A 27168-nucleotide genomic window follows, 5' to 3' on the forward strand; every position below is an offset into this window, starting at 1 on the left:
TTCGCGGCGTATTCGCTCACCCCCGGTCGCGGCCTCGAGTTTGTAGTTCGAACTACATTGTGTGGGAGTTCAGGTAGCTACCATCTACAGCTACCCAAGTATGCCTCCTTATATTCTGCCATTGTAATTGCTATTACTCAAGGATACTTCCACAGGACGTCAGGAGAGCCTGCCACCTCGTATGTGTATAGTGATTGTAGGACTCAACCATTGAATAAGAATGGAACACAAAAGCTTCTTTTGTTTCCTTGGAAGATGAGAAGTGAGACAAAGCAATCGCATTTTGGCCACAATCTTGCAACTAGACGTCAGGCTATCCTCCAAGCCATAAGTCAGGCCCTTGAATATAACTGCTCCTCTCCCTCTCCTTCTCTATCAATCTCTCTCTTGCCTTTTTTCCCTACACGCAAGACAAAATTGCTTGTGCCCTATGTTCACATTATTTACATAATTTTATGAACAGCTCAGGGGTTAGAATTCCTGTGTATGAGTTAACTTTTACAGCTGATGTGTTTAGATACATGTTAACAAACCATATCTACTAATACTGAGGACTGGCACAACATGTGACATCAAGTAGCTCATTTATTCTTTAAAATATACAACTTCTTTTCATGCCCTCCAAGCTGCCATGTGATGAATTTTATTATCCCTTTCTGTTGTTTGACAGGTAGACCTGCCCGTACTCAAAGCTGAGGAAGAATCAGTGTCAAGCCTCCCAAGATCCTCTGTTATGACTGCCCAGCAGAATATCCATAGCAGCTCATAACAAAGCCAGAAGTCACCGCAGTACCCAACCCTACTCCCAGCCTGTTCCTCCAGGATGCCTCAATCTTGCAAATGTCAGAAGATCAGCAGGATTTCAAAACACCAGAGCGCAATGTTTCTGCATATGTCCATTAATGATGGCCCTACTAGATGCACTGGAACTGTATATGGCTTTACTTTCATCTCGTTTAGGACCTATTTGTTCGCTCGTTTAACTATCAAAAGGATTGTTGATACTCTGGTGCACCCATGCATTTCGATTTTCAAGGCAGTGGCTCAAATGAGCAACAGTATATGACAAGATACATATTGACATTTAAGTAATTCTTCTAAGAGATACATGCACAGTGGGTGTAAATAGCCCACTATTCTTCCCAGGAGTGAGCCAGGAGGGGCAGCTGTGGGTTTTGACATCAGTGTATGTGCAGTGGATTTGTGCAAGCGAATGGTACAGTGCTAAAGATACAACTGCAAAGCTACACAAGTAATTCAGAAACTGGTGAATGCAAGGAGCATGTTCAGGACTATATATATGGACTGCAGGAAATATACACTTTCATGATATGCCTTGGACTGGTCCAAAATACGACGGATAGACAGTTGAGCCAATGCCTGACACGTGCTCACCCAAACTAGCCAATGACTAAAGAGGCCTGACCAGGTGTCCTTTTCTGTAGATTATGTGTCTGGTATAATGTCTGTTGCGCACTGACATGACGTCTTCCTATACTTCTAAAGCTATCTGTAGTCAGGCCTAAAGAAAAAAGAGCTAATTATTTATCATCAGCTAATTATTTATCATCATGGTCAAAATACTATATACAGGCATCCAAGGGTGGCATGCTCCTTTGTTGATTAGATTTAGATGCCTTTCCCTTTCTGTTTGTGGGGAATAAAAAAAAAACGTTCTTATTGAATGGAAGAATATGGCAACTGTCCATACTAGGGATGTGCTAATGTTTGTATTTTTGCTTACGGATATTTCTGAAGTTTAAAGAAAATTTGTGGAATTAGGTAAAATGATGCTTTAAGAGTGAAATGTGGTTGGCCGTTAATGCCTGATTTATTTGAGAGCCCATACCTTGTGGAAAAAAAATAATGTAAGTTTCAAGGAGGCAACTAGTTAAAGCAGTTAACATGCCTTGGCAAGATATTTTCTATGCGAAATAGGATGAAACAGTGTGTAAAGTAAATTTTGAGAAATTTTGAGAGTTTCACTTAACATGAAATTTGTGAATATTTTGTCAGTGTAAACAAAGTGCTTAGTTGAAGCTTCAGCGACTTCTTTGGAAACCCATGGCATCTGCCTACATGATTGTGCTGAGGTAGACTAGAAGAGAGCCAACCAGCTGCAGATTGAAGGTGGTTGCCTCAGAAAAGCTACATTTTTAGTTAAACACAGTGGACTAAAGTACAATTAGGTAATCCCAACTAGGTCAGTACAAAAATTGGGAACCAATTGTGGGCAATGTTTAATGGGGTCTAGTGTACTTGTCCAGTCAACTATTAAGCAAAAGAATACAAAGTTCCCCAGGGAAAGTTAAAGAAGTATGTGTACAGATATGGAGAAAGAACGAAAGCAGGGAACGGGGAACAAAAGATCTCCAACAAAGAGTCAAGTCAAGTCAAGTCATAAAATTTGTATAGCGCACTACATACCCAGAGGGTTTCAAGGCGCTTAGGAAGAGGAGGAGGATTATTTGTCAAATATCCACGTTTTAAGCTGCTTTCTGAACGCTAGGTGGTTCTGGGTGAGGCGGAGGTAAGCGGGGAGTGAGTTCCATGTTTTAGCAGCCAGGTATGAAAAGGATCTGCCTCCCATGGTGGTCTTGTTGATGCGAGGTACAGTGGCGAGGGCTTTGTCGGAAGAGCGTAGTTGGCGGGAGGGGGTGTAGAAGGACAGTCGAGAGTTGAGGCAGTCTGGTCCGATGTCGTAAAGTGATTTGTGTGCGTGGGTGAGCAGTCGGAAAGTGATCCTCTTATTGACGGGTAGCCAGTGGAGGTCTTTAAGGTGACCAGAGATGTGTTCGTTGCGTGGGATGTCTAGTATGAGCCTGGCTGAGGCGTTTTGGATTCATTGGAGTTTCTTCTGGAGTTTAGCGGTGGTACCTGCGTAGAGGGTGTTTCCGTAGTCCAGTCGGCTCGTGACCAGGGCGTGGGTGACTGTTTTCCTAGTTTTGGAGGGGATCCAGCGAAATGTTTTTCTGAGCATGCGAAGAATGTTGAAGCAGGAAGAGGATACTGCGCTGACTTGTTTGTTCATTGAGAGTGAAGAGTCCAGAATGACGCCAAGGTTCCGTGCGTGGTCTGTCGGGATGGGTGCTTTTCCGAGGGCTTCCAGCCACCAGGAGTCGTCCCAAGCAGAGGGGGATGTGCCTAGGATGAGGACTTCTGTTTTGTCTGAGTTCAGTTTCAGACGGCTTTGTTTCATCCATTCGGCGACTTCTTTCATTCCTTCGTGCAGGTTAGCTTTGGCGGCGCCGGGGTCATTGGTGAGAGAAAGGATCAGTTGAGTGTCGTCCGCGTAAGAGATGATGTTGAGGTTGTGTTGGCGTGCGATGGCCGCGAGGGGGCTCATGTATACGTTGAAGAGGGTGGGACTGAGTGAGGATCCTTGAGGTACGCCGCAGATGACTTCAGAGGCCTCGGACTTGAATGGAGGAAGGCGGACTCTCTGGGTTCTACCGGTGAGGAACGAGGTGATCCATTCCAGTGCTTTTCCTTGGATTCCGATGTTATTGAGGCGTTGTAGAAGGGTGCTGTGGCAGACTGTATCGAATGCTGCAGAGAGGTCGAGGAGGATGAGGGCGACTGTGTCTCCATTGTCCAGTAGAGTCCGAATGTCATCTGTTGCTGCGATGAGGGCGGTCTCAGTACTATGTTTTGCTCGGAAGCCAGATTGTGAGGGGTCGAGGGATTTGTTGGCTTCGAGGAAGGCGGCGAGCTGGCAGTTGACGGCTTTCTCGATGACTTTGGCCGGGAATGGAAGAAGCGAGATGGGGCGGTAATTTTTGAGTTCGGTGGGGTCCGCTGTTGGTTTTTTCAGAAGGGCGGTGAGTTCAGCGTGTTTCCAGTCTTCAGGGAAGGTAGCGGAGTTGAAGGAGCAGTTGATGACGTCTCGGAGGTGCGGCGCTATGACGGAGTCTGCTTTGTTGAAGATATGGTGAGGACATGGGTCTGTGGGGGATCCTGAGTGGATGGAGTTCATCAGGCGGATGGTGTCCTCAGTGGAGATTGGCTTCCAGTCGTTAAGGGTGTTCACGGGGGGAGGATGGACAGCAGACGGCAGGGTGGGTTGGTTTCCGGGTTGGTTGTCAAAGCTGTTGTGGATGTCTGCAATCTTGTTGTGGAAAAAAGAGGCTAGGGAGTCGCAGAGGGTTTGAGAGGGGGTGATGTCGTTGGAGTTGGCCGAGGGATTGGAAAATTCCTTGACGATGTTGAAAAGTTCCTTGCTGTTGTGAGCGTTGTTGTCGAGTCGATCCTTGAATGCTGCTTTCTTGGCTTTTCGGATTAGTTGGTGGTGAGTGCGGGTGGCGTTTTCGAAGGCGTCCTTGGTGCTGGTGGTTGGGTCTTTTTTCCAGGCCTTTTCAAGGGAGCGGCAGAGTTTCTTGGACTTCTTGAGATCATCGTTGAACCATGAGGCCTTCTTGCTGCCAGGTTTGTTTTGACGTTTTTTCAGAGGTGCTAAGGTGTCAGCGGTGTTGGATAACCATAGGGTGAGATTAGCGGCGGCTTCGTTAGCGTTGGAGGAGGGGGCTGGGGTGTGTTGAAGGAGCGATGCTGAGATTTGGTCCGTGGTGATTTTGTTCCAGTTCCTTTTCAAGGTAGGTTGGAGGTGGATGCTGGGTTTTGGTTTGTTGTAGGTGAAGTGAACGCATCTGTGGTCAGTCCAGATGAGGTCCGTAGTGTGGCTGAAGGAGACATGGTTGCTGGAGGTGAAGATGGGGTCGAGTGTGTGACCTGCGATGTGGGTGGGGGAAGTGACCAGTTGTTTAAGTCCGAGGTTGGTGAGGTTGTCCAAGAGGGTGGCGGTGTTGCGGTCGTTGATCTTATCGAGGTGAAAGTTGAGGTCTCCCAGAAGGATGTAGTCTTTGGAGGGGAGCGCGTGTGGAGTGATGAAGTCCGTGATGTCTTCACTGAATTTTGCGCGGGGTCCTGGTGGCCTGTAAAGGAGGGTGCCTCTGAGTGTGGTCTTGGGGTCGATGTGGATCTGGAAGTGAAGGTGTTCGGAATTGGCGAGGTTGGCGTCAGAGCTGGTTGAGATGCGGATAGATTTCTTATGGACTATAGCGATTCCTCCTCCTGTGTGGCTGGTGTGGTCCTTGCGCCCGTCAGACATTGCAGCGCCAGTCTGACGAGGAGCAGGAGACTAATGATGAAGCATGACACCTAGGTTTCTGGGTGTGTGAGGTCTTCTAGTTCCAACAAGGGAACACCCCGTTTCCTGCTTTCGTTCTTTCTCCATATCTGTACACATACTTCTTTAACTTTCCCTGCGGAACTTTGTATTCTTTTGCTTAATAATCCCAACTAGGTGCCTGGGTATAGGAAAGAATGTTGGCATTGGCAGGAACTGGTGGGACAAGACAAGCAGCAGGATAGAATAGTAACTATTACGTTCCAAGACCCATCCCAACAACTCAATGTGGCTAGACACCCTGAACATTTTGGAGGGATAATGGCAGCCTATTTCAGCCATATAGTTATTGAAGAGCTGAAAAACCTTTTCCCAAAGTTATGCAGGGTTGCCATACTTCATTTTGGAGCAATATAGGAGTTGATGAGATTGATTTGTAGGAGTCAGGGCTTTATCTGCAGAAACGAATCTTGGTGTGGATCATTCATGGGTTTAAACACTTTACAAAAGTGGGAAAATATAGAGAGATCCTAATCAACTACCCTGTATTGTTCATCCAGGAAACCTGGCTAATAGAGTTGGCGATAGTCGAGGGCTTTGTTCCCATAGTGCAAAATGCCAAGATCTCGATCAGGTGGTCTAATAATTTCTGTGTCAGTTCGCTGTGGAAGGATAGTAACACAGCTGCAAACTGCCTGTTCATGGGTGTTTGGCTGCTTATTAGGTTGTTTAATGATATTGCGGTGTTAAAACAAATGGTCTGTATAAACATAAATGTTCCACCATAATGCTCCGTACCTGAGAGTGAGCTATTAAATCGGATCATAGATGTACAAAAATTGTGTTTGGATTATCCTGATGCTCTCTTCATTGTAGGGGTGAATTTTAACAGTAAATCAGTGCGTAAAGTATTTGATGATTCATTGAAGGAGCAGTCGATGGCGTTAAATATCCTCAACTGCAAGCGCCACCAAAGGGGAAGCAAAGGTTTTGTCCTGCTCAGTCCAGCAGAGCTTGGGTGATGTTAACAGGCAATGTAATGCTAATATACCTGCTGCTAGAACCTTTAAATATTGCAATAGCTGCATGCCCATTGACAGTGTTTGTGGTAGTATACCAGTTTCATTGTGTAAAACATTTTGGGGCTCTTGACATAGGACCTAGTGATCATAATGCACTTAGTATCGAGCTTAATGATGTTTTTGATTCTTGAGTAAATGCACTTTTGACCCCTGAGGTAGTATAACATTGAAGAATGTGGGTCATGATAAAGGTATTGGATTAGGATAGATGGTAGAGAAGATTGATGAAGCAATTGTTATCCCATTTTAAACTGGTAAAGGTTGGACCAAAGTCAGCTTGTGGCCATAGAGAAAAGGGGAAGGACTGGTTTGACGATGAGTGTCAGGAGGGAAGAACGTTGAATAGGTGTTGCCGGTGCCTCAGCATAAATAAAAATAACAATTTACAAGAAGCAATGGAGACTTCGAAAAAGCATTTTCGCAGGCTATGTACCTATAATGAAAGGGAATTTTACAGCTTAATTGAGAACTAATGCTAGCTTCCAATGCAGGGAAGAATAGTAAGCACTTTTGGAAGCTGATGCACTTAGTTACTTCTATTTCACCATTCTTCCTGGAGGCACAGATAACTAAAGAAGACTGGTATACATTTTCTTTATTCCCTTCATAGTGAAGGAAATTCTGAAAATTTGGCGGTTCTCAGATGTTCAGCAATTAAACAAACAGCTGCGGTATTATCAGAAATGATCTGTAACATGAAATCATCCAGGGCTGGTGGTCCACATGGTCTTTCACATGCTATTTTAAGAAGAATCCCACGAAATGGGGCCCAATGCTTAGTGTTTTTTTTAAGTTGGTAATGACTATGGTTATCCTTCTGGATTCATGGACGGTAGACATAGTAAAGCCTAGCTGCAGAAATAGTAAAACCAATCTTCCAGCTAACTAATGATTGATACCTTTATTGGATATCACCTCCAAGCTATTTGCCCAGACCTCATTAAAGCACCTAGCTGCCTGGGCGTTTGGTACCAGAGTTATCCCTGTGGAGCAGGGAGGATTGAAGCCAAGATATTGAACAACGGACCACTACTTCATTCTGTGGGGAGTCGCAAGGAAGTCAATGGATTTGGCAGGTGGTCTTTGTTGCTGCGTTGTAGACTTCAGGGTGGCCTTCTACAGTGTGGACAGAGGCACTCTATGGCTTAAGCTTCGACAGTGGAATATACCTGAGACCCCGTTGGATCTTGTAAAGAAACTTCATAGCAATAACTGGGTACATGTCGATCTTGACAGACAAGGTAGCCTGTCGAGGAAAAGTCCGGTAGACAATGGCTTACGACAAGGATGCATTTGAGCTCCTCTGTTGTTTAACTTATTCATTGTGGACCACCCTCGGGTATTAAGTGCTACCCACACTTTTTCTTTTAAGATTGTCGGCAGGCATGCGAGTTGTGCACAATTTGGTGGTGATGGAACTCATTGGACTTCAACACAAATGTAATGTACTAAGCACTTATTGTCTTGAGAATAAGATAACAATCAACATTGCCAAGACAAAAACCTTGCTATTTGCAAAGCGGAAAAGAAGATTTTCTTGGTTCATAGTTAATATGTGGCTGGAGCAGGTCCGGGACTATATATACTTGATAATGATTTATTCAAATTATTTTAGATGAGACAAGCTCCTGGACAGTCGGAGGCTTACACTGATGGCTGAAGAGAATGGTTTGAAGTGATTTGACCGCAAATATGGTAGTTATACTCATGAGCCACTAAGTAATATTATACTGGGCAAGATTACATGGTAGGAGTTAGAAGGTAGCATCCTGAAATCAGTGCTTATTCTACCAAGAAACGCAATGTTACAAGCCATAAGGCATGAGCTGAAACTGTAGGGTTGGGTGCATTGGCAGATGGAAGGGCCATGCAGTACTATTTTTAGATTAAAAATGGATCCCCAAGTGATATACTATGCATGCAAATCCTCACTGAGGTAATGGCAATCTTCACTGGGAAGAGAAGCCCAGTAAAAGGTATTATGGAACGCTTAGGTGCTCCAAATATGCTCCTGGACGGGGGCAACCTGAAAAATATTTGTCAAATAAAGAGCTCTCTCAGACATTGTGCTGAAGAAACCAGGTGGAGGGATGATCCACATTACTTGAGGAATAAGAGATCTGTCCCACATTTGTGATTAACCCTAGAGACCTCTGATCTGTTCCCATACATTTATAAAATACCAGACAGGTTTCTGAGAAATGAAACTGCGTTTGAGGCTTGGTATTGACGCAGGGTGGGAGATTCCTCAGCTTGAAAGTGCAGATAGCTGAGAACCATAGTCAGTCTCCATGCAAGTGGGGTTTTAAACTTCTGGGTACTCGGTGAGCCACCTGTTAGTGGAATGTGTATTTTTCTAGAGGAAAGGAAGAAGATCCTGAGACTTATGGTTAAAAAATATGGGATTTTGTTGAGAGAAATGGGTTTAAATCTGGTGTGTGGTATGACACATCAGGATGTAGCCATTGCCATCAGCCAATATCTGCGCAAAAATGTGTCTTGTTATGCCAGAACTACCCTTCCCGAGCTGCCTTGGAATAGTGTCTTTATGTCATGTTGTGGGGTGTGGGATGATTTTGGGACTAATTGAGAACATACAGCCCAAAGTACCAGGATATCCTGAGTTTGAAATTGTCCTATGAAACTGGATAACCATGGCGCTTAAGTACGGCCATTCAGTTTTGCGGCCTCCTTTAACTCTGGCTTTCTATAATGCATTTTATTATCTATTGAAGCAATTGAAATAATTTGCTGCACATATTTCAATTGGGCTAACTGCTGTTTACCTTGAATATGAAATGTGTATTTATGTATGGGTTCTGCTGCAGACTCACCCAAGATGTCTTTGCTTGTTGCTTTGTGCCATGTCACTTATGCACATTGCATTTTAGTATCTAAATTATTAAATATGATAGAAGTTTTTTTTCTATGATATTTTTCATTTTTATCCATCTTTGGTCTCCCACTCATATAGAAATGTAATATGTTTGATGAACTTTTATGATTTAAATTAATCGATTAAAGTGATTTTGTAACTGCAATAATTAGCTAGTTTTCCTCTGAATAGGTTTAAAAGTTGCACATCTTGAACATATATGAATTTTACGGATGTGTTGTATTGTAGACTCCCACAAAGGTTACCTTTCTGAAAACATATTTTAAAAACCGATTTATGTTTGTTTTTCATGTCCGTGTTATTTGCTGATTGCAATGATGTGATTTCGTTTTATTTGTTGGAGATTTTTTTATTTTAAATGTTATGTAGCAATCAATTGGATAACTATGATATATTTCTGTAAGAATTAATTTCTTAGAAATAAAATACATTTAACGTTTTTCTTCCAGTCTTGTGTGTGCACTATTCTTTTCACTATTACCTATTGAGCATGTCTAATCAATGCATTTTCTAAATGTGGTGCTTCTACCCAAAGAACAGTAGCAGACTATGTTATAAAATAGGCCCGGGCATCTAAAGGAAGACCCTATGCTAAAAAAACGAAAGTGGCCATCATTGGCAAATCATGGCAGCTCAAAGCATTGTGACGTATCTTCTTTCTGGTCTTAGAGGTAGGTGGTTTCTGCTTGCTGCTGGCATGCTTTATGTAATTCAAATGTAATCAGTCATGACACACCCCTATCACAGACCCATCTCTGACAAAACTGACACGGCTTAGATGGTGATCTCTAACCTGGGAGCAGACACCCCTTGCTGACTGTGCAGTAACAGAGCACACTGGGTGTTGTCATAGCCATACCATAAAACTAAATAAAAATTGTGGGTAACGTAAAAAATTGATAAAAAACAGCACAGGGAAGTGGAAAGGTGTCAAGCAACATGAGGGAGGAGGGTGGGGACAATTGACAGGGTAGCCGGTAGGTGACATTTTTTTTTATGCAACCAGTGTTAAACGCGTCACAGTTCTTTTTTTTTTCTTTTAAGCCATGTTGCACAACAGCCTGTGCTGCTGTGCAACATGTAAAAAAAAAACAGCAACAGAGGCAAGCAACATGAGGAAAGAGGAGTGTCCTACCAATGAACATCAGGAGGAGAGATGTAGCGGGGGAGGGGGTGGGGGTGGAGGCAAAAGTAGCTCCTGCAATGAAAACAGTAGATGAACACTCCAAAAGGAAGAGTTACTTGGTCTGTGTTCCAGAAAAAACACAAAACATGAAAGAAAACATTAAATCATCAGGAAATAACAGGCAGTAACAAATGGAAAGCAAGGTAAGGAGAGTGGCAAGAAAGTCAACAAATGGTAAATAATGGATGGGCTGTAAGCAACGTTTAAGATTTGTTTGATGTACAAGAGATTTCGCAAGCACAGCACAAGTGCTGCTGAGCAGGCGAAACCTAAAACCTAAAAACATCCCAACAGACCAAAGAACAGCCCACACACTGGCCTGTCAGTGCGTCTCTTCTGGAAGTGCGTCCCTTCTCGCAGTGCCAGATTGCTTGACAGGCCTGTCAGATGCTCCCTCAGAAACCCACAGAGCCTGATTGAACATCCTCAGCTGGAAGAGGAACAGCAGAACAAAGAAGGAGTATGCGCATTTTCAGCTAAGATACAGAATATGGCTTCTTTAAAGTCCCTCCCCTCTAAGAGAAGACATGCTTTGCTCTCACAGGACTTTATTCAGAGTGCTGACTGAATGCCACCTGATGATGCCGTGTAACAGCAAATGATGAGCGACACTGGGTCAATATGACCTACTCGCCGGTTCTGAGATGCATTTCTTCAATTGAATTATTTATTGCTTTCAAAGTCTGCTTTACCAATGAAAACCCAACCGCAGATGTATTTTACATTTGCAGCATCAAGTCAAGTAACATTTGTATGTGCTTCATTAATATGTTCACTGAGACTAGATAAGTCATAGTAGGTTCAGCTGCACATTCATCAGCAGGAGCATGTGCGGATTTCAGGACAAATTGAAAGTGAAATTTCAATACAGTTGTCAGTATTTGCAATGTATTTGATTGTCCATAATCCAATAACAACATATTTTAACCTAGACAAAGTTAGAGAAAGGTTTTGTTAAGAAACACATAATTGTAAAAATGAACTCCTGAGTGTTACAGCAGAGGACACCTTCTTTGTCTTGTGAAGGCCACCCATACAAAGCAAAAGAGTGACTGCTGTGCTATAGGCTGATCAAGGCACCTACTGTACAGATGTGTTCAATTTTAGACAAATGAACTTGCTGTAGAGGACAGCTGGGGACATTCTTGCTCTATTGAGATCTCTCAAATCAGGCTCTCCCTCGGACCCTTGCCCTGCAAGAGTTTTAGCGGGAGTAGCAGATTGTGTCGGGTCTGAAGTTACAGCTATGGTCAATTGGTCACTGCAATCTGCAGTGGTGCCTAGGCAGTGGAAGCAAGCTAAACTCCTGCCTCTCTTGAAGAAGCCATCGGCGGATCCCCTCAGTGTAGCCAACTACCGTCCCATCTCCTTGCTTCCTGCACTCGCCAAAGTCTGCGAAAAGGTCATTTTTCTGCAGCTGAACGCCTTTGTGGAAGATTCCGGGGCGCTTCACCCGGCTCAGTCTGGTTTCAGGGCCTCCTTTAGCACGGAGACGACCTTGGTAGAGGTGGTGGAAGCCATTAGGGAGTGTATAGACAAGGGTGGAAGAGCGGCGCTAATTTTATTGGACCTCTCTGCCGCCTTTGATACGGTCCCCCACCAACTCCTCCTGGCTCGCCTCGCCTCTATCGGCCTTACTGGGGCTGTGTGGTCATGGCTGGAGGTTTTTTTTGGATTCCCGCTCCCAGCAAGTCTGGATGCCCCTGTACTCCTCCTCATCCAGGTCAGTTCAGACAGGGGTCCCACAGGGCTCAACATTGAGCCCACTTCTTTTCAACATCTATATGACCCCGCTGATCTACCTGGCTGAGGAGCTGGGTGCAAAAATTATGGCCTATGCCGATGACACCCAGCTCCTGTTCACCTGGGGTAACTCGAAAGTAGAAACGGATGCGGCACAAAAATGCCTTGCGCCCGTATTTACCTGGCTGGCCCAAGCCAAACTTAAATGTAACGAGGGAAAATCTGAGATAATACTATATGGCCAATTACCCACCCAGTTTACAGAATTAATATGGCCTCCTGATTTCCCCCGTCCCCTCTCTGAAGGCGGCCCAGCCAAAAATCTGGGCATATGGTTTAACGATGATTTAAGGTTCTCAGAGAACATAAAAAGACTGACGGGAGTCTGCTTTGGGACCCTTAAATCCCTGGGCAGATTTTTCCCTTTACTGCCCCAGCCGGCCAAAGAGACGGTCGCTAGAGCCCTCATATTGTCCCGCCTAGACTATGCTAACGCTCTTTATTTGGGCTCTCCCTACTTTCTGTTGAACAAGCTGCAACTCATCCAGAATGCGGCCGCAAGACTTTTGCTGAGCATTCCCAGACGTATCAGCATAAGATCGCAAATGGCTGCACTCCACTGGCTGCCGGTGGCCCAAAGAGTCCAATTCAAGGCTCTGGTTCTCACTCATAGAGCCCTGCATGATACTGGCCCCGACTATCGCAAGAAAAGAGTAGCTTTCCACATCCCCAGCCGAAGCCTTAGGTTGGCCTCCCAAAGTCTGGTGGCAATCCCCCGCTTCCGGCGTACCAGGCTGGGAGGTCAATCGTTTTCGGTGAAAGCAGCCACCCTCTGGAACTCCCTCCCACTCACACTCAGACACACCAGAGACCTTAGCTGCTTTAAAAAGCTCCTTAAAACCCACTTATTCAATCAGGCTTACTAAAATGTCATTTCTCTCGATGTCTATGTGGTATTGCTCTGCGCCAGGATACTCAAGAGTAGTCGCGCGCGCTACAAATACCTATATAACATAACATAACATAACTTGAAGCGAGTGCCCATAAGGGTGCAACGATGTGTGCTTGCTGTGCGTGCTTCTGGGGCACAATGATAATACAGAAGGAGCAGCAGACTCTTGTGCGTCCCCTTCTGTAAGACAGATTGCGCTGTTGGATATGTAGCACCAGTGCCATCATGAGAGCGTGTTCCCGCATTTGAAAAGGGGTGCGTGTCCCCAAGCAAATGAGGGAATCACTTTGCCTCTGAGCTGTATTATGGATGTGAGTGCAGTGGCAAACATGCCTTTAAGAGGTGCATTGAAAGTGTGCTGCAAAAATGTGACACACTTTCATTACGCCTCCGTAAGGCAGCCCTATGGAGGGGAGAAAAAGGGTCTCATGGACCCCCAGTCATCCCCTTGCAGGTGGGAGCAGTAACTCACTGCACCAGTCATTTAGGAGATCTCTCTCCCTTCTTGAAAGTTCAAGCAGGTTCCCACCTGCACAGTGAAACACAGACTGGCTTTGAAGTGGCCGCTCTGTATTTCACTTGAATGCTCTGCCCGAGGTAGCCAAAGTTTGAGACTGTCCTGGAGGGAGTGCATTCACCATAATACGGTGCTCTTTTTCTGTTTGTGCCAGCACACCTCTTATAAGAGTTAGCTGAGCCACATAATGATTTTCAATTATAATACTAGCCTTGAAAGCCCAATTTCTCATCATTCTTTCCCTAGGTAAGGTGTTAGCTAATGGAGTTTCCTATAAACAACAAGCAGTAAAAACAGCTTAGGGTGAACTTTTTAATGGTCTAACACAAAAGGGGCTAATACGATGTCGGCTGGACTTGTGTCCATCCAACACTGTCTTGGAAACAGGACCGACGACCTCTGGTAGGTGATCCCTACAGCCTGATTAGGATGTGACAGAACACAGTTCAGTCGCATTCCGACATTTCCCTATGAGAGCATGTGTTACATCTGCAAATGGGTCGTAGCACATGCTCCCATAGGAAAATGAGAGGTGATGTGAATCTATGCAACCCGTGTCTCCCACGGTGTGCATGGATTAACAGGGTGGCAACATTGGTGACCTCTCAGCCACCAACCAGAAAATCCAAAGAAAGGGGTCCCTGCTAGGGAAACCCATACTCGCTGTCCAACAGGCTTTTCAGGTCGGAAAGCCCAGTATAGAAAGCCTGCTGGACACTGAGTATCCTAATCCCAAGGGAGGAAAGGCCGCCCTTTGGGATTCTTATGCTGCCCTCCAACTGGCGGATGCGCTCCTTAAACCCGTTGGAAGCGAGTTGGAGTGACCGGTCGGGTTCAGTTCCGACCAGCTAATTTATAATCAGCCAGTCGGAATTGAAATCTACGATGGCGGTTGGAAAGCCTCCTACCAAAGTTTGGAGGCTTTCCGACCGCCATCGAAATAAGGCCCTATATTTGCATGGTGACATTGTATCTTGAAAAAGTGATAGTTACCTTTTGGAACATCATATAACCTGCATTGTATTGCTTGTTATTCTTTAATATTTAGCTGACTGCACCAGCAGTCTTTTTCAGAAAAGTTGTCCTGCCGTACAGTAAAGTTTGATAACATTTGTGTTGAGTAGAGGCTTACAAATATTGTGACATGGAAACTGTTCTATATTGCTATTGTTGTGTTTTTTATAGTCTGGTTTGACAGCGCAGGTGTCGTTAATTATATGAGCATCGCTAGAGAGGGGCTTTGTCTCCACCCACATGTTGGGAGTCAGAAGTATATGCTTTGATTGGGCAGAATTAGTAATGGAGTGCATATATGATAAGTGTCTGAGCACCGATGTTTGCCCGTCCATATGGAGTTACTTTCAGTTATAAGCGGCAACCTTTTATGTTGCTTGATGTTCTCTTGACATGAGTGCTGGTGGTAGCAAGCAGTCAAGGAAGAACCTACTAAGTATATTCAGCGTGGGAAGAATTAAACATCATGAGTTAACAAAATGTGCAATAGGCAAGACATTTAGAGACACCCAGAAGAATAACAGAGTTAAAAGAGTTAGTGAGAGCTTAATTTCAGCAGGTATGAATAACAGCATGCAAGAGATAGTTAAAGGTGGTGGGAGTGCCTAATGATGGATAAAATAGATTAAGTTGGACTTAGCCTTAGTGTTCAACACCCCCTAAATTCGCTGGCACCAGCCGGAGACTTCTGAGCAAAGACTTGATAACTGTCTCTCATTCTTTCACAAATTAAGCACTGGAATTAGTGACAGCATTATGAATGTGAACAAGATAAACTTCTCTAGAACCAGCCAGGCAAAATCCAGATCACAAAGATAAGAAATGTAATTTGAGCAATGAAAGAAGATTAATCTGAATAGGACCAGGTCTTCCAAAACTGCCCATGAAAGTGATTTGAACCGGTGTGATAGCAGTGAGGAAATGTGGCCTCGCAAATAGGGCTGCAGAATTTAGAACTGTGATCACAGGATTTTGAGCTGAGGGTGGGATTCGAACTGTGATGCTGAACAAAACTCTTAATTTTCACGTGCCTAAAAAATCTGTTATCTAATTTAGTTTTCTTATAAAACGCTCTCTAGTGCAGTGTGGCCAAGCTCGTGCTATATAAAAAAGAAAATACAAAATGGCTACAAAGGCATCTAGGGTTACTGCTCAAACTTTTGAAAAGAAAAAATCATACAATTTTTAAATAAGATTGAAAATATAATGAAAGGTTAAGACTAGCCACCACTAAGGTTGTCCTTGTGCGTTTATTTTTAATGAATGTTTGCCCATTCCATCATGGCTTCTCCTTTTTAGGGTCCATTTTGTATAGCAGACTATGGAAACAGAGGGAAGAATGTAATCACAAAGTTTTTTCTGAACTTCTCAATTTTTGTGAACCTCCCTGCTGGTACCTCTGTGCAGGTATGCAGAAATTACTGTCTTCTGCAGGTGGAGCCAGTGGCTGGGAAGTCTGATAGGGGTTTCCGTACACATCCCTCTGGAGTGCTTCAAACAAGTAAAATCATAGGTGTGTCTAGACTATCCATACTTTTTAAATATAAGAATAATAGATAAACCCACAGATTCAACTGAATTACCGAGACTATGTTTTCTAGTGCAACACCACTAGCTGAAATACCATTTTGTGCTTCCAAGATATCCAGATTTGCTTCTCTATCGCAATCATGAGTGGTCCTCAGTGTGATAGGTCCACAGCTAAAGCAGGCATAGGAGGGTAATAGTGATTTGTCCAAGATCACACAAATTTCATAAAAGTTAGGACGATTGGATTAAAAGTCAATTCTTCAAAATCTAACGTCAACCGCTTAGACACTTTGGTGATACCATAACATTAGAATTACAGAGCTTAAACTACCGATACCATACCATACAATATGGTGATTTCTGAATAGACAAAATATTTCCACAACATTCGTACAATGCATGTATTGTTTCAGTTTACAAGTGCCGGGCCCTCTCAAAACTGGATAGGTTAAGAGGAAAGAGCAAGGAATGCAATTTGCTTCGATGGAGTTCTAAAAGCAAACTCAAAATGTTGCCGGAGCTCAATAGTGGAAGGATACAATTTAACGTATCAAAATGATCATAAAGTAGCTATGGTCAGTTTCGCTGTCACACTGCAAAAACACGGACATGCTATTGTTTTGAACGTCGTTCCCAAAGACTACTATGAACAATTGTAAAATATTGTCAATACCACTATGCTCCCCATCACAGAACATGCTGTTATTATCTTTATTATTTACTGACCGTGATGCCGTAGCTACTTCAGATCATCCACACTCATCAACAACAATATCATCAAGTTAAGTTCTTCCTCAACTTAACAGGGAACACATTTGTTTAATTAGTTTACAGACGTTTACAAGTAGTGAAAAGGAGATATTCGTCTGTATTATGAGTAATGAACATTTTCCTCAAACGATACATATGGCATTTTCAGTGAGAATCATACTTTTAGAATGTAAAAGTGTTTCACTAGAATATTTCCACGAGTAGTCTCACTTCAAAGAATTATCAATTTTCGAACCCTATTGTTATGATTTCTTATGCTGCCATAGCTGTCCATCAGCAGACTCTGCTAGGTGCATTATGTTTGACCTTACCTGCTGTTGAACTTCTCAGGGTGTTTTTCGCGCATGATGTGGAATCTGTGTGCAATTGACGCGTCCTGCAATGCAGAAAATAGTGTAAGTCGACAGTTGATGGAGAAATGTATTGTCAAAGTCCCCAAAAAAATCAACTTACTTACAAATTACTTTTATTTTCTCAGTAACATTTAAGAGGTAATATTGGTTCTGTCAATAGCTTTAGTAGACGTGGGGTAAAATCTGCATGTGAAGTTCAATCGTATCTATGTTTCACTGTGTGAATTTGCTGTCTATCAGTCTCATCTCAATTGAAATGAGACAGATTGGGAAAGTAGTAAATATGATACCCACCTTTAATGTTCCCCATGCCATACATATTTATGGCTCAAAAATAAATCTTTCTTCCCATTTTGTTAGTGCAGTTCCATGCATTAAGTACACAGTGCACTAGTGAAATAACAACTTAAAATCGCTGAGATTTGAAAGGCATACATTTTCGCCTTCTAGACCAGCAAGATCTAATTCAGCACCCGAGCCCTCTTGCTTCACCTCTCTTCCCACAATGCATCACATCCTGTACTTTCACCCTGCCCTCTCCCCATCCTCTTGACTATTGAGCCCTGCACCTTCAACAATGGTCCCCCCATTGATCAACCCTGACTCCTGACCCCACCTGTACATACACTATCCCTTGCTCCAGAACCTCACTTCAACAAAACGGCAGCTATCTGCCATGGACTTATGAGAAACTTGAGAAGAATTGTTCAATTTCTTCCACAGCCCGTCAGAAAACTGGTAGTGCAGTGTACAGTATTGAGCAACATTGATAGCTGTAATGGTCAGTTGTTTGGAGCTCCACAGTCCCTGCTTAAAAGACTATACAGGATAAAAGTGATGGCTGCTAAATTGGAATTGAACACTTCTAAATATTAATCCGCATCAGGTACCTTTAAAAGAGCTCCATTGGCTATCCATTACAGAAAGATGCATTTCCAAAGCCTTGCATATACTTCTCATTGCCATAAATAATACAGAACCTGCAACCCCATCACTTCTCTGTAAAACATTATGTCACATAATCACCGAATCTTTTCGGCAACACCATGGACCTGCCCACACATGTTGCTGCAGTGCCACCATTTGGCTCAGTGGTGTTTTTAACCAAAGTGTGTCTATTTGCTAGACCCATACTAGATTCCTCAGACAGGGTAGGTGTCTACCCCTGCAATCCTAGAATCATCCCACATCCATTCTGTAGATAGATTGTGGAGTATCTATTTGCCCCCTTTTTGCAATTTGCCAGTTCAGAACTTTATTACATCTTGAGATTCTGCTAAAATTGGAAACTGTTTTGGCATTCAGCAAGGCCGATTCAGCATGAACTTCTATGACTTGCAAAGCTTCTGACTGGTCTCCCCTATTGGGGTCCAGGGTAATAGCTACATTTCCCTGGCCAGCCCACCTAAGTACAGATGGCGCTTGTTCTGCTATCTACAATTTTCCTTGAGCTGTTCTACCTTCAAATTCCAATGTAAGATTTATGAAGCCCACCATAGGAATATTTTCACCTGCAAAGATGGCTGGGTGAATATCAGTAGTATTCAACTGATTCCCCAGAGCGTTTGCAAATGTGTCCTCCCACACAGACTTATTTGCACAATGGTGAGTCGTGACCCTAAGTCTTCCACTTCTATGTGTGCACTTCCCAAATAACCATACTGCATAAAAGTTACTTCCTAGATTCAACATTCACACCCAATACTGATAAATTATAATGCACACCTGGATTTGACTGCTGGGCATTTTTTATTCCTGACCATATGGCCCTTGTTACCACATCTGCAACACACAGGGCACCCGGTCTCTCATGCAGGCTTCCCTGTAACTGACTTTTTCTACCCAAGGCCTTTATTACTATCTTTCTCCATTTTGTTGTGATCAACTTTGGAATTAGATAGCTCACGCACATACTCATTATCCGTACCATTTTTTAAGGCAGCCTTGGCACATCTTTTTGACATCCCAGCTTTTTTTTGCCAAGGCAATGATTTCCTTCAATTGTGAATCTTTGCCTACCCATAGATTCTCTTGAATACGTCATTATTTGAATGCATTACCACTTCATCTCTAATGAGATCGTCATGCCAGGTCCCAAATTTACATGTAATCGCAAGTTTCTTAGGCACAGCTACTGGGTCCTCTACTGATTCCATCTTTGCTTATTTTCTTTGGAAAAATGTATATCTGTCAATGGCTGCACATACAGTTGGTTGAAAGTGTGCATCAAGATCCTCTAAAGCATCCTTAAATATATCTTCACAGTTGACAAGTTGTGTTTTCTTTTCCATCTATCTGTATACCCATAACATTTCTGGCCCAAGACTATGTAAGAGAATCTTTTTTCCGTAGATGCGAAAAATTCATCATCATACTTGTCTTTTAGAGTTGAGATGTAGTTAATGAAATATTCTTTCCAGTCTGTCTATTTTAATAAAAAATCACCTGGGCACAGAAGGAAAGGTACTGATGGGGTTAGACCACTATTTTGGGCACAAACAACAAAGGATGTATGACTTCACCATATAAGCAAAATTACATATTTGCACACTATTCCTCTTCCAATAGGCTTCCCAAAACTAAAGTGCTCAGTTTCACTCTCTGCCCACGATACTTTAACCGTAACCAGCCAGACACCAGAATAATCTTGTGCACACTAGGTGTCAACTATGTCAATAAAGATAAGGATGTGTGGATCACCGCAATGCGTATCCACTCTGTAGTAATTCTGTCCTGAATTTCTTAAAGTGATCTTACCATCGGTGCTACTTAAAACTAGTACAACGTTGTCACATAAGAGGCCAGATGTAGGTAATCCCAGATTACTGATTCTTAAATACCGAATCATACCATTTTGGTATTTAGGAACAGGCAAATGGGATGTCGGTCATTTTACCGAAAAAATTACTGAATCGGTAAGTTTCGGTAATTACTGAATCGGTATTTACCGATTCAGTAATTGCCATTCATTCCTATGGGCCCTGGAGGCCCATAGGAATGAATGTCAATTACTGAATCGGTAAATACCGATTCAGTAATTGGGGGAAACATTGAAGGGTGGCAGGGTGTCACTTTGACACCCTGTTGCACCCCTCAATTGTGTATGGGTGCATATGTTGCAGACATACATGCCCTAAGGGCATGTATGTCTGCAACATGGCACTGAAGCAATTTGCATAAAATTGCTTTTTGTTTTTTTTTTCTTTATTTACCATCAACTTGTAGTTGGTGTAAATAACGAATCCCCAAAAGTGAAAGCACTCATTTGAGTGCTCCCTACATTGCTAATTCAGTATTTTAAGGTATCTTACCGATTCCTTAAAAAACCCAATCGGTAAATGACCAAATTAGCAATTTGGGCACCTACATCTCAGTAGCCTAATTCCGGTCGGTAACGGCCGAAATTCTGTAGTTTCGGCCGTTACCGACCGGAATTACGCTTCCTACATCTGGCCCTCAGTGTGTGTATCACCCTGATGCGCACTACCTTCTTGCTTACCAGCACAGTACTGATGCTCAGTGTTGCCAATAAAATCAAGTGCGCGTGTCACCAAGATACGCATATTAAATTATGCCCCCTTCTGAAACATATGGTGTGCATATCATAATGGGCACACACACCGTTGCGCAGACAGTCACTGGTCTTGGCACGGACCTGATGCACTCTTGATGCTCTGATGCGGTATGCGTTGTGCAGGATACATCCAAAATGACGCTGACGGGAGAGTGCAGCCATAACGTATGGCCATGATCCATGCAACCATAGCCAGTCACACCACGTACGACATCACATTGAGGATGGTGAATAGTATTGGAAGCGTAACCACTTATCAAGCTCTGTTTGACCCTCGTGCTCAACCGCCTATTGAATTCCTAAGTCACGCATGAGCGATTCCTCCAAAATGCTTAGGTGCTCATAGTCAGTCCACACTTCCCCAAGGCACTTCCCACAAATCCACTTGGCAGTCAAGTCAAGTCAAGTCATGAAGCTTTATTCGGTGCATAAAAAATGACCATAAAAGCACAAAGCATATCTATACTAATATAATAAAGAGATAGCCCAAACTTTTGAGGCGGGTAATCTCAAGAACCATAGCACCAATCACAACACCCAATACAGCGTTGGAAAGGGCAATTGCAGCAGAAGGACATTGGCTATGCAGACGCCCACCATATACATTTAAAAGGTAAAAGAACCGTGCCAGCAAAGTAGTTCCTTGTGGGCGTGTGCTGGGGGCGTGTGGTACATTCTGCCCTTCATGCCATGTCTCATATCGTGTGCTGTGGGCGTGTGCACGGGGCGTGGGCATGTGCCCTGTACCCCAAAATCCAAACCTATCCCTAAACCCTAAAAATACCCCTGTACCCCAAAACACAAACCTGGCCCTGAACCCTATAAATACCGCTGAACCTCAAAACCCAAACCTACCCCATAACCCTAAAAATACACCTGTACCCCAAAACCCAAACCTAGCCCTGAACCCTAAAAATACCCCTGCACCCCAAAACCCACACCTAGCCCTGAACCCTAAAAATACCCCTGTACTCCAAAACCCAAACCTACCCCTGAACCCTAAAATACTCCTGTACCCCAAAACCCAAACCTAGCTCTGAACCCTTAAAATACCCCTGTACCCCAAAACCCAAACCTACACCTGAACCCTAAAAATACCCCTGTACCCCAAAACCCAAACCTAGACCTGAACCCTAAAAATAACCCTGTACCCCAAAACCAAACCTACCCCTGAACCCTAAAATACCCCTGTACCCCAAAACCCAAACCTAGCCCGAACCCTAAAAATACCCCTGTACCCCAAAACCCAAACCTGCCCCTGAACCCTAAAAATACCCCTATACCCCAAAACCCGAACCTACACCTAAACCCTAAAACTACCCCTGCACCCCATAACCCAAAACTATATCTAAACCCTTAAAATACCCAAAAGCCCCAAAACATATACCTCAGTACCCCAAAACATATACCCCTATACCCATACTTACCTTATCCAAACATTTAATAAAACAATGATTTTACCATTCATGCATTTACAACGAATTTCGTTGTAAATGTATGTGTGGTAAAAGGATATAAAATGTAATGCCATGCGTTATAATGGCTTTGCGGAGTCATGGTACTTTCGTAATGAAAGTATGCAGAGTGATGGTATGCGGAAAGAAAGTGGCGGAATAATGGGTGTTTACCCTTTACCCGGTAAGTACATTGGTGGCAAGGCGGCCCACATCTCCTGCAACATACTCATATTTTTTCACCACCCATTTGAAAAATGCACAGGTCTCTCTCATTGATGGCCAGCACTGACATACACTTTTAGACACACCTCCCGCCACAAGTTCTAGAAATGCGAACTTTAGAGCTGGGGAGCTACGTTCGAATCTCGGCATCAGCTCAACATCCTGTGATTCCAGGCTTTGTCTCCCCGTGCCTACCACAAATAATGTGTTCTTCTGTAATGTAAATTGTGCTCATGCCATGTTGTCGAGTTTGCGCTATATAATATTGCAAGGAAAAATAAAGTAGGGAAACTCGAGTTCATACACTACTGAACACGCACTCTTAAGTGCATCAGCAGTGCACTGTGAATCGGAGCGTTTCACAGGCCTGTCACAGATAAGAAATGCTATCAAAACGAAATCCCAGAAAACAATATATTACTCGTCGGCAGCAATTCATACCTGGACAACGTCGGGACGGGCTGCTAGTACATTATAAAATAAATACTGCAATTTTTTTTAAAAAGACTACCAAAATATAACAGACAGAATAATTTAAAAACACATACTTTTCCTGGCCTTAATGGAATTAGTTAAAAACATGGCAGTAAAAAAACATACATTGACAAATTGCAGATTAAAAATAAGACTCATAGCCTGTGTAACTGTACCTACACCATATCTAAGAAACATGGGCTTTAGGTAGGTAGTACGAAAATTCAAAAACAGTTTACAAATCAAGAGAAAGTGCATAGTGCATAATACAAGGACCCACAGGATGTTTCTTAAGAGTTGGTAGGGCTACTAAATGATGAGCTGTACCAAACCTCAGTCTGGTTAGCACAAACTTATGTGATGGCCCAGTCACCCAATTAAATAAATGGGGAAGCCTTCAGCAATAGAATAACTGTTGTAAAATGTTACAGTAGATAAAGATCCATTGGCAACAGCTCGTTTCCTTGCAGAAAAGGCCAGAAATTTGGTCTTCAACTCAGACTTAGAAATCAATACCGGGGCACCGGGATCGGCCACAACATTATTGTTGAAAATCTCAGAAAAACAGCTAAAAACATATTTTAGCCAGGGTATATTACAATATTTGTCCAACGAGAGACAGCCCATGATGATAGTTCTAGTGAAAGATTTTTCCTCCTGAAGCCAAATTGACTGCCAGATCATAAGTGGCCTCAGGGATAACTGGTCAATCAAGAGTTGGTGGCCAGTTCCCGGTGGATTAACTCAGTTGAGGAAGAATTTGGCAGCGACCTGAAGGACTGGGTTATTTAAGACCCAGCGGTGCCAGGGGACAACACCTGAAACCTTCGTGGGTTACCTGTTCCGGCGTACAAATGACAGAGACATGGGACACTTCCTTCGGCGTCAAAGATTCGAGGTTTATTTACTGCAGGGAACACAGAAGTCACGTGAAGTACACAGCATGTAAGTTCACGGGATCTGATTCAATTTGCTACTGTGGATCGCTCCTTTTTATACAGTTTTTCGCTCATAGGTTAACATGGTACACAAAGGTTTACAACTTGGTTCCCATCATTATTCCCAAGAGGGGTCGCTTTGATGTATTCAAGGTCCGGAACATAAGTACAGAAACATTTGGTGGTTCCCAACTGTAAAAACCCATCTTCCCACCATTAGTACATTCCAATCGGTAGTAAACAGATCGAACGAGGAACGGGGACAGGTCTGGACCTGCTCCTGAACGGTCGCTCCCTCCCTCCCTCCCTCCCTCGCTGGTCTCACGCACTGTGGGCGCCGCAGCTCGAATTTGGGTGACTAGCGCTGTACCTTGTGCTGACGCTGTGTTAACTTTGTGCTTTGTGCTTTGCGCTGTGCCTGTGTGCTTACACTGTATTATTAGCCCTTAAGCGCCCGATTTTAAATAGCGCTGTGCCTGTGTGCTTACGCTGCATTTGTTTGCCCATTAGCTTCCAATACTGACTAGCGCTGTACTCTGTGCTGACGCTGTGTTTGTTATCCGACCTGCTGGTCCATTTGCTGCCCCTGCCTCACTTCCACTTTCATCCTCCATTTTGTTGGTTGCAGTTTCCTGGCCCGCCCCTCCTCCCCGCTACCGCCTCCCAGCTGCTGCCCCTCCTACCCACGAACACAGGGATTGCCTCGCCCCCTGACCCACTGTGACCGCCTGGACCTGCTCCTGAACGGTCACTCCCTCCCACCGTCCCTCCCTCGCTGGTCTCACGCACTGTGGGCGCCGCAGCTCGAATTTGGGTGACTAGCGCTGTACCTTGTGCTGACGCTGTGTTTACTTTGTGCTTTGTGCTTTGCGCTGTGCCTGTGTGCTTACACTGTATTATTAGCCCTTAAGCGCCCGGTTTTAAATAGCGCTGTGCCTGTGTGCTTACGCTGCATTTGTTTGCCCATTAGCTTCCAATACTGACTAGCGCTGTACTCTGTGCTGACGCTGTGTTTGTTATCCGACCTGCTGGTCCATTTGCTGCCCCTGCCTCACTTCCACTTTCACCCTCCATTTTGTTGGTTGTAGTTTCCTGGTCCGCCCCTCCTCCCCGCTACCGCCTCCCAGCTGCTGCCCCTCCCACCCACGAACACAGGGATCGCCTCGTCCCCTGACCCACTGTGACCGCCTGGACCTGCTCCTGAACGGTCGCTCCCTCCCTCCCTCCCTCCCTCGCTGGTCTCACGCACTGTGGGCGCCGCAGCTCGAATTTGGGTGACTAGCGCTGTACCTTGTGCTGACGCTGTGTTTACTTTGTGCTTTGTGCTTTGCGCTGTGCCTGTGTGCTTACACTGTATTATTAGCCCTTAAGCGCCCGATTTTAAATAGCGCTGTGCCTGTGTGCTTACGCTGCATTTGTTTGCCCATTAGCTTCCAATACTGACTAGCGCTGTACTCTGTGCTGACGCTGTGTTTGTTATCCGACCTGCTGGTCCATTTGCTGCCCCTGCCTCACTTCCACTTTCACCCTCCATTTTGTTGGTTGCAGTTTCCTGGCCCGCCCCTCCTCCCCACTACCGCCTCCCAGCTGCTGCCCCTCCCACGCTCCGCCCCCTCCAACATCCATTTATGGCCAATGTCCCCACGCGCAGCATCCACGCGCTACGGCCACGCCGAAGGTGCGCCAAAGGTAAGCCCGTCTACGCCCGTCCACGCCTGGATCGTGCCCAGCGCCACACCCCCTGGCCCTCGCGCTGCGCTGCCCTCCCGCATCACCTACGATGCCGCCGCCCTCCTAGCCCTTAACCCCGGTCGCGCCCCCAACTGCGTCCAAGCAGCTCCTGGACACACTCATGGACCTTTCTCCTGCTACTCCTGCAAATTCAGCGGCACCAACTGCATCTCCGCTACGACCACACCACAGAGTCCCGACCCCAACCACCTACAATGCATACTTCTCAACACCCGCTCGGTCCACAGACACGCCATTGACCTATGGAATCTTCTAGACACCATCCCTCCAGACGTTGCCTTCCTAACAGAAACATGGATGAACGCCTCCTCCGCCCCAGACATCACCATTGCCATCCCTGAAGACTATAAGATCACACGCAAGGACCGTACTGGCCACACAGGAGGAGGAATCGCTATCGTCCATAAGAAATCAATCCGCATCTCTACCAGCTCTGACGCCAACCTCGCCAACTCCGAACACCTTCACTTCCAAATACACATCGACCCCAAGACCACACTCAGAGGCACCCTCCTCTACAGACCACCAGGACCCCGCGCTAAATTCAGTGAAGACATCACGGACTTCATCACTCCACACGCGCTCCCCTCCAAAGACTACATCCTTCTGGGAGACCTCAACTTTCACCTTGAAAAGATCAACGACCGCAACACCACCACCCTCTTGGACAACCTCGCCAACCTCGGACTTAAACAACTGGTCACTTCCCCCACCCACATCGCAGGTCACACACTCGACGCCATCTTCACCTCCAGCAATCATGTCTCCTTCAGCCACACTACGGATCTCCTCTGGACTGACCACAACTGCGTTCACTTCACCTACAACAAGCCAAAACCCACCAACCACCTCCAACCAACGCTGCAAAGAAACTGGAACAAAATCACCACCGACCAGATCTCCGCATCGCTCCTTCTAAACACCCCAGCCCACTCTTCTAACCCAAACCAAGCCGCCGCCAACCTCACCCTATGGTTATCCAGCACCGCCGACACCTTAGCACCACTGAAAAAACGTCAAAGCAAACCTGGCAGCAAGAAGGCCTCATGGTTCAACGATGATCTTAAAAAGTCCAAGAAACTCTGCCGCTCCCTTGAAAAGGCCTGGAAAAAAGACCCAACCACTAGCACCAAGGACGCCTTCAAAAACGCCTCCCGCACTCACCACCAACTTATCCGAAAGGCCAAGAAAACAGCATTCAAGGATCGACTTGACAACAACGCCCACAACAGCAAGGAACTCTTTAACATCGTCAAGGAATTTTCCAACCCCTCGGCCAACTCCAACGACATCACCCCCTCTCAAGCCCTTTGCGACTCCCTAGCCTCATTCTTCCACAACAAGATTGCAGACATCCACAACAGCTTCGACAACCAACCCGAAGACCACCCCACCCAACCACTTGCTGAACATTCTCCCCCCGTGAACACCCTTAACGACTGGAACCCAATCTCCACTGAGGACACAATCCGCCTGATGAATTCCATCCACTCAGGATCACCCACAGACCCTTGTCCTCATCACATCTTCAACAAAGCAGACTCCGTCATAGCACCGCACCTCCGAGACATCATCAACTGCT

The 27168-nt window shown here is 44.7% G+C and overlaps 1 protein-coding gene across 3 annotated transcripts in view; it reads right to left on the minus strand.

Moving 5' to 3' along the window:
- The window catches only part of DGKB (diacylglycerol kinase beta), a 1765597-nt gene that overhangs the window by 810403 nt on the left and 928026 nt on the right, over positions 1-27168 (minus strand). For all 3 annotated transcript variants that reach the window (XM_086941963.1, XM_086941961.1, XM_086941962.1), the window contains one exon: positions 17128-17192. In XM_086941963.1, the coding sequence (XP_086798089.1) occupies positions 17128-17192 (65 nt within the window). The remainder of the gene's footprint in view (positions 1-17127; positions 17193-27168) is intronic.

This window comes from Lissotriton vulgaris, chromosome 10 (assembly GCF_964263255.1).
Source record: "Lissotriton vulgaris chromosome 10, aLisVul1.2, whole genome shotgun sequence".
Taxonomy (NCBI): domain Eukaryota; kingdom Metazoa; phylum Chordata; class Amphibia; order Caudata; family Salamandridae; genus Lissotriton; species Lissotriton vulgaris.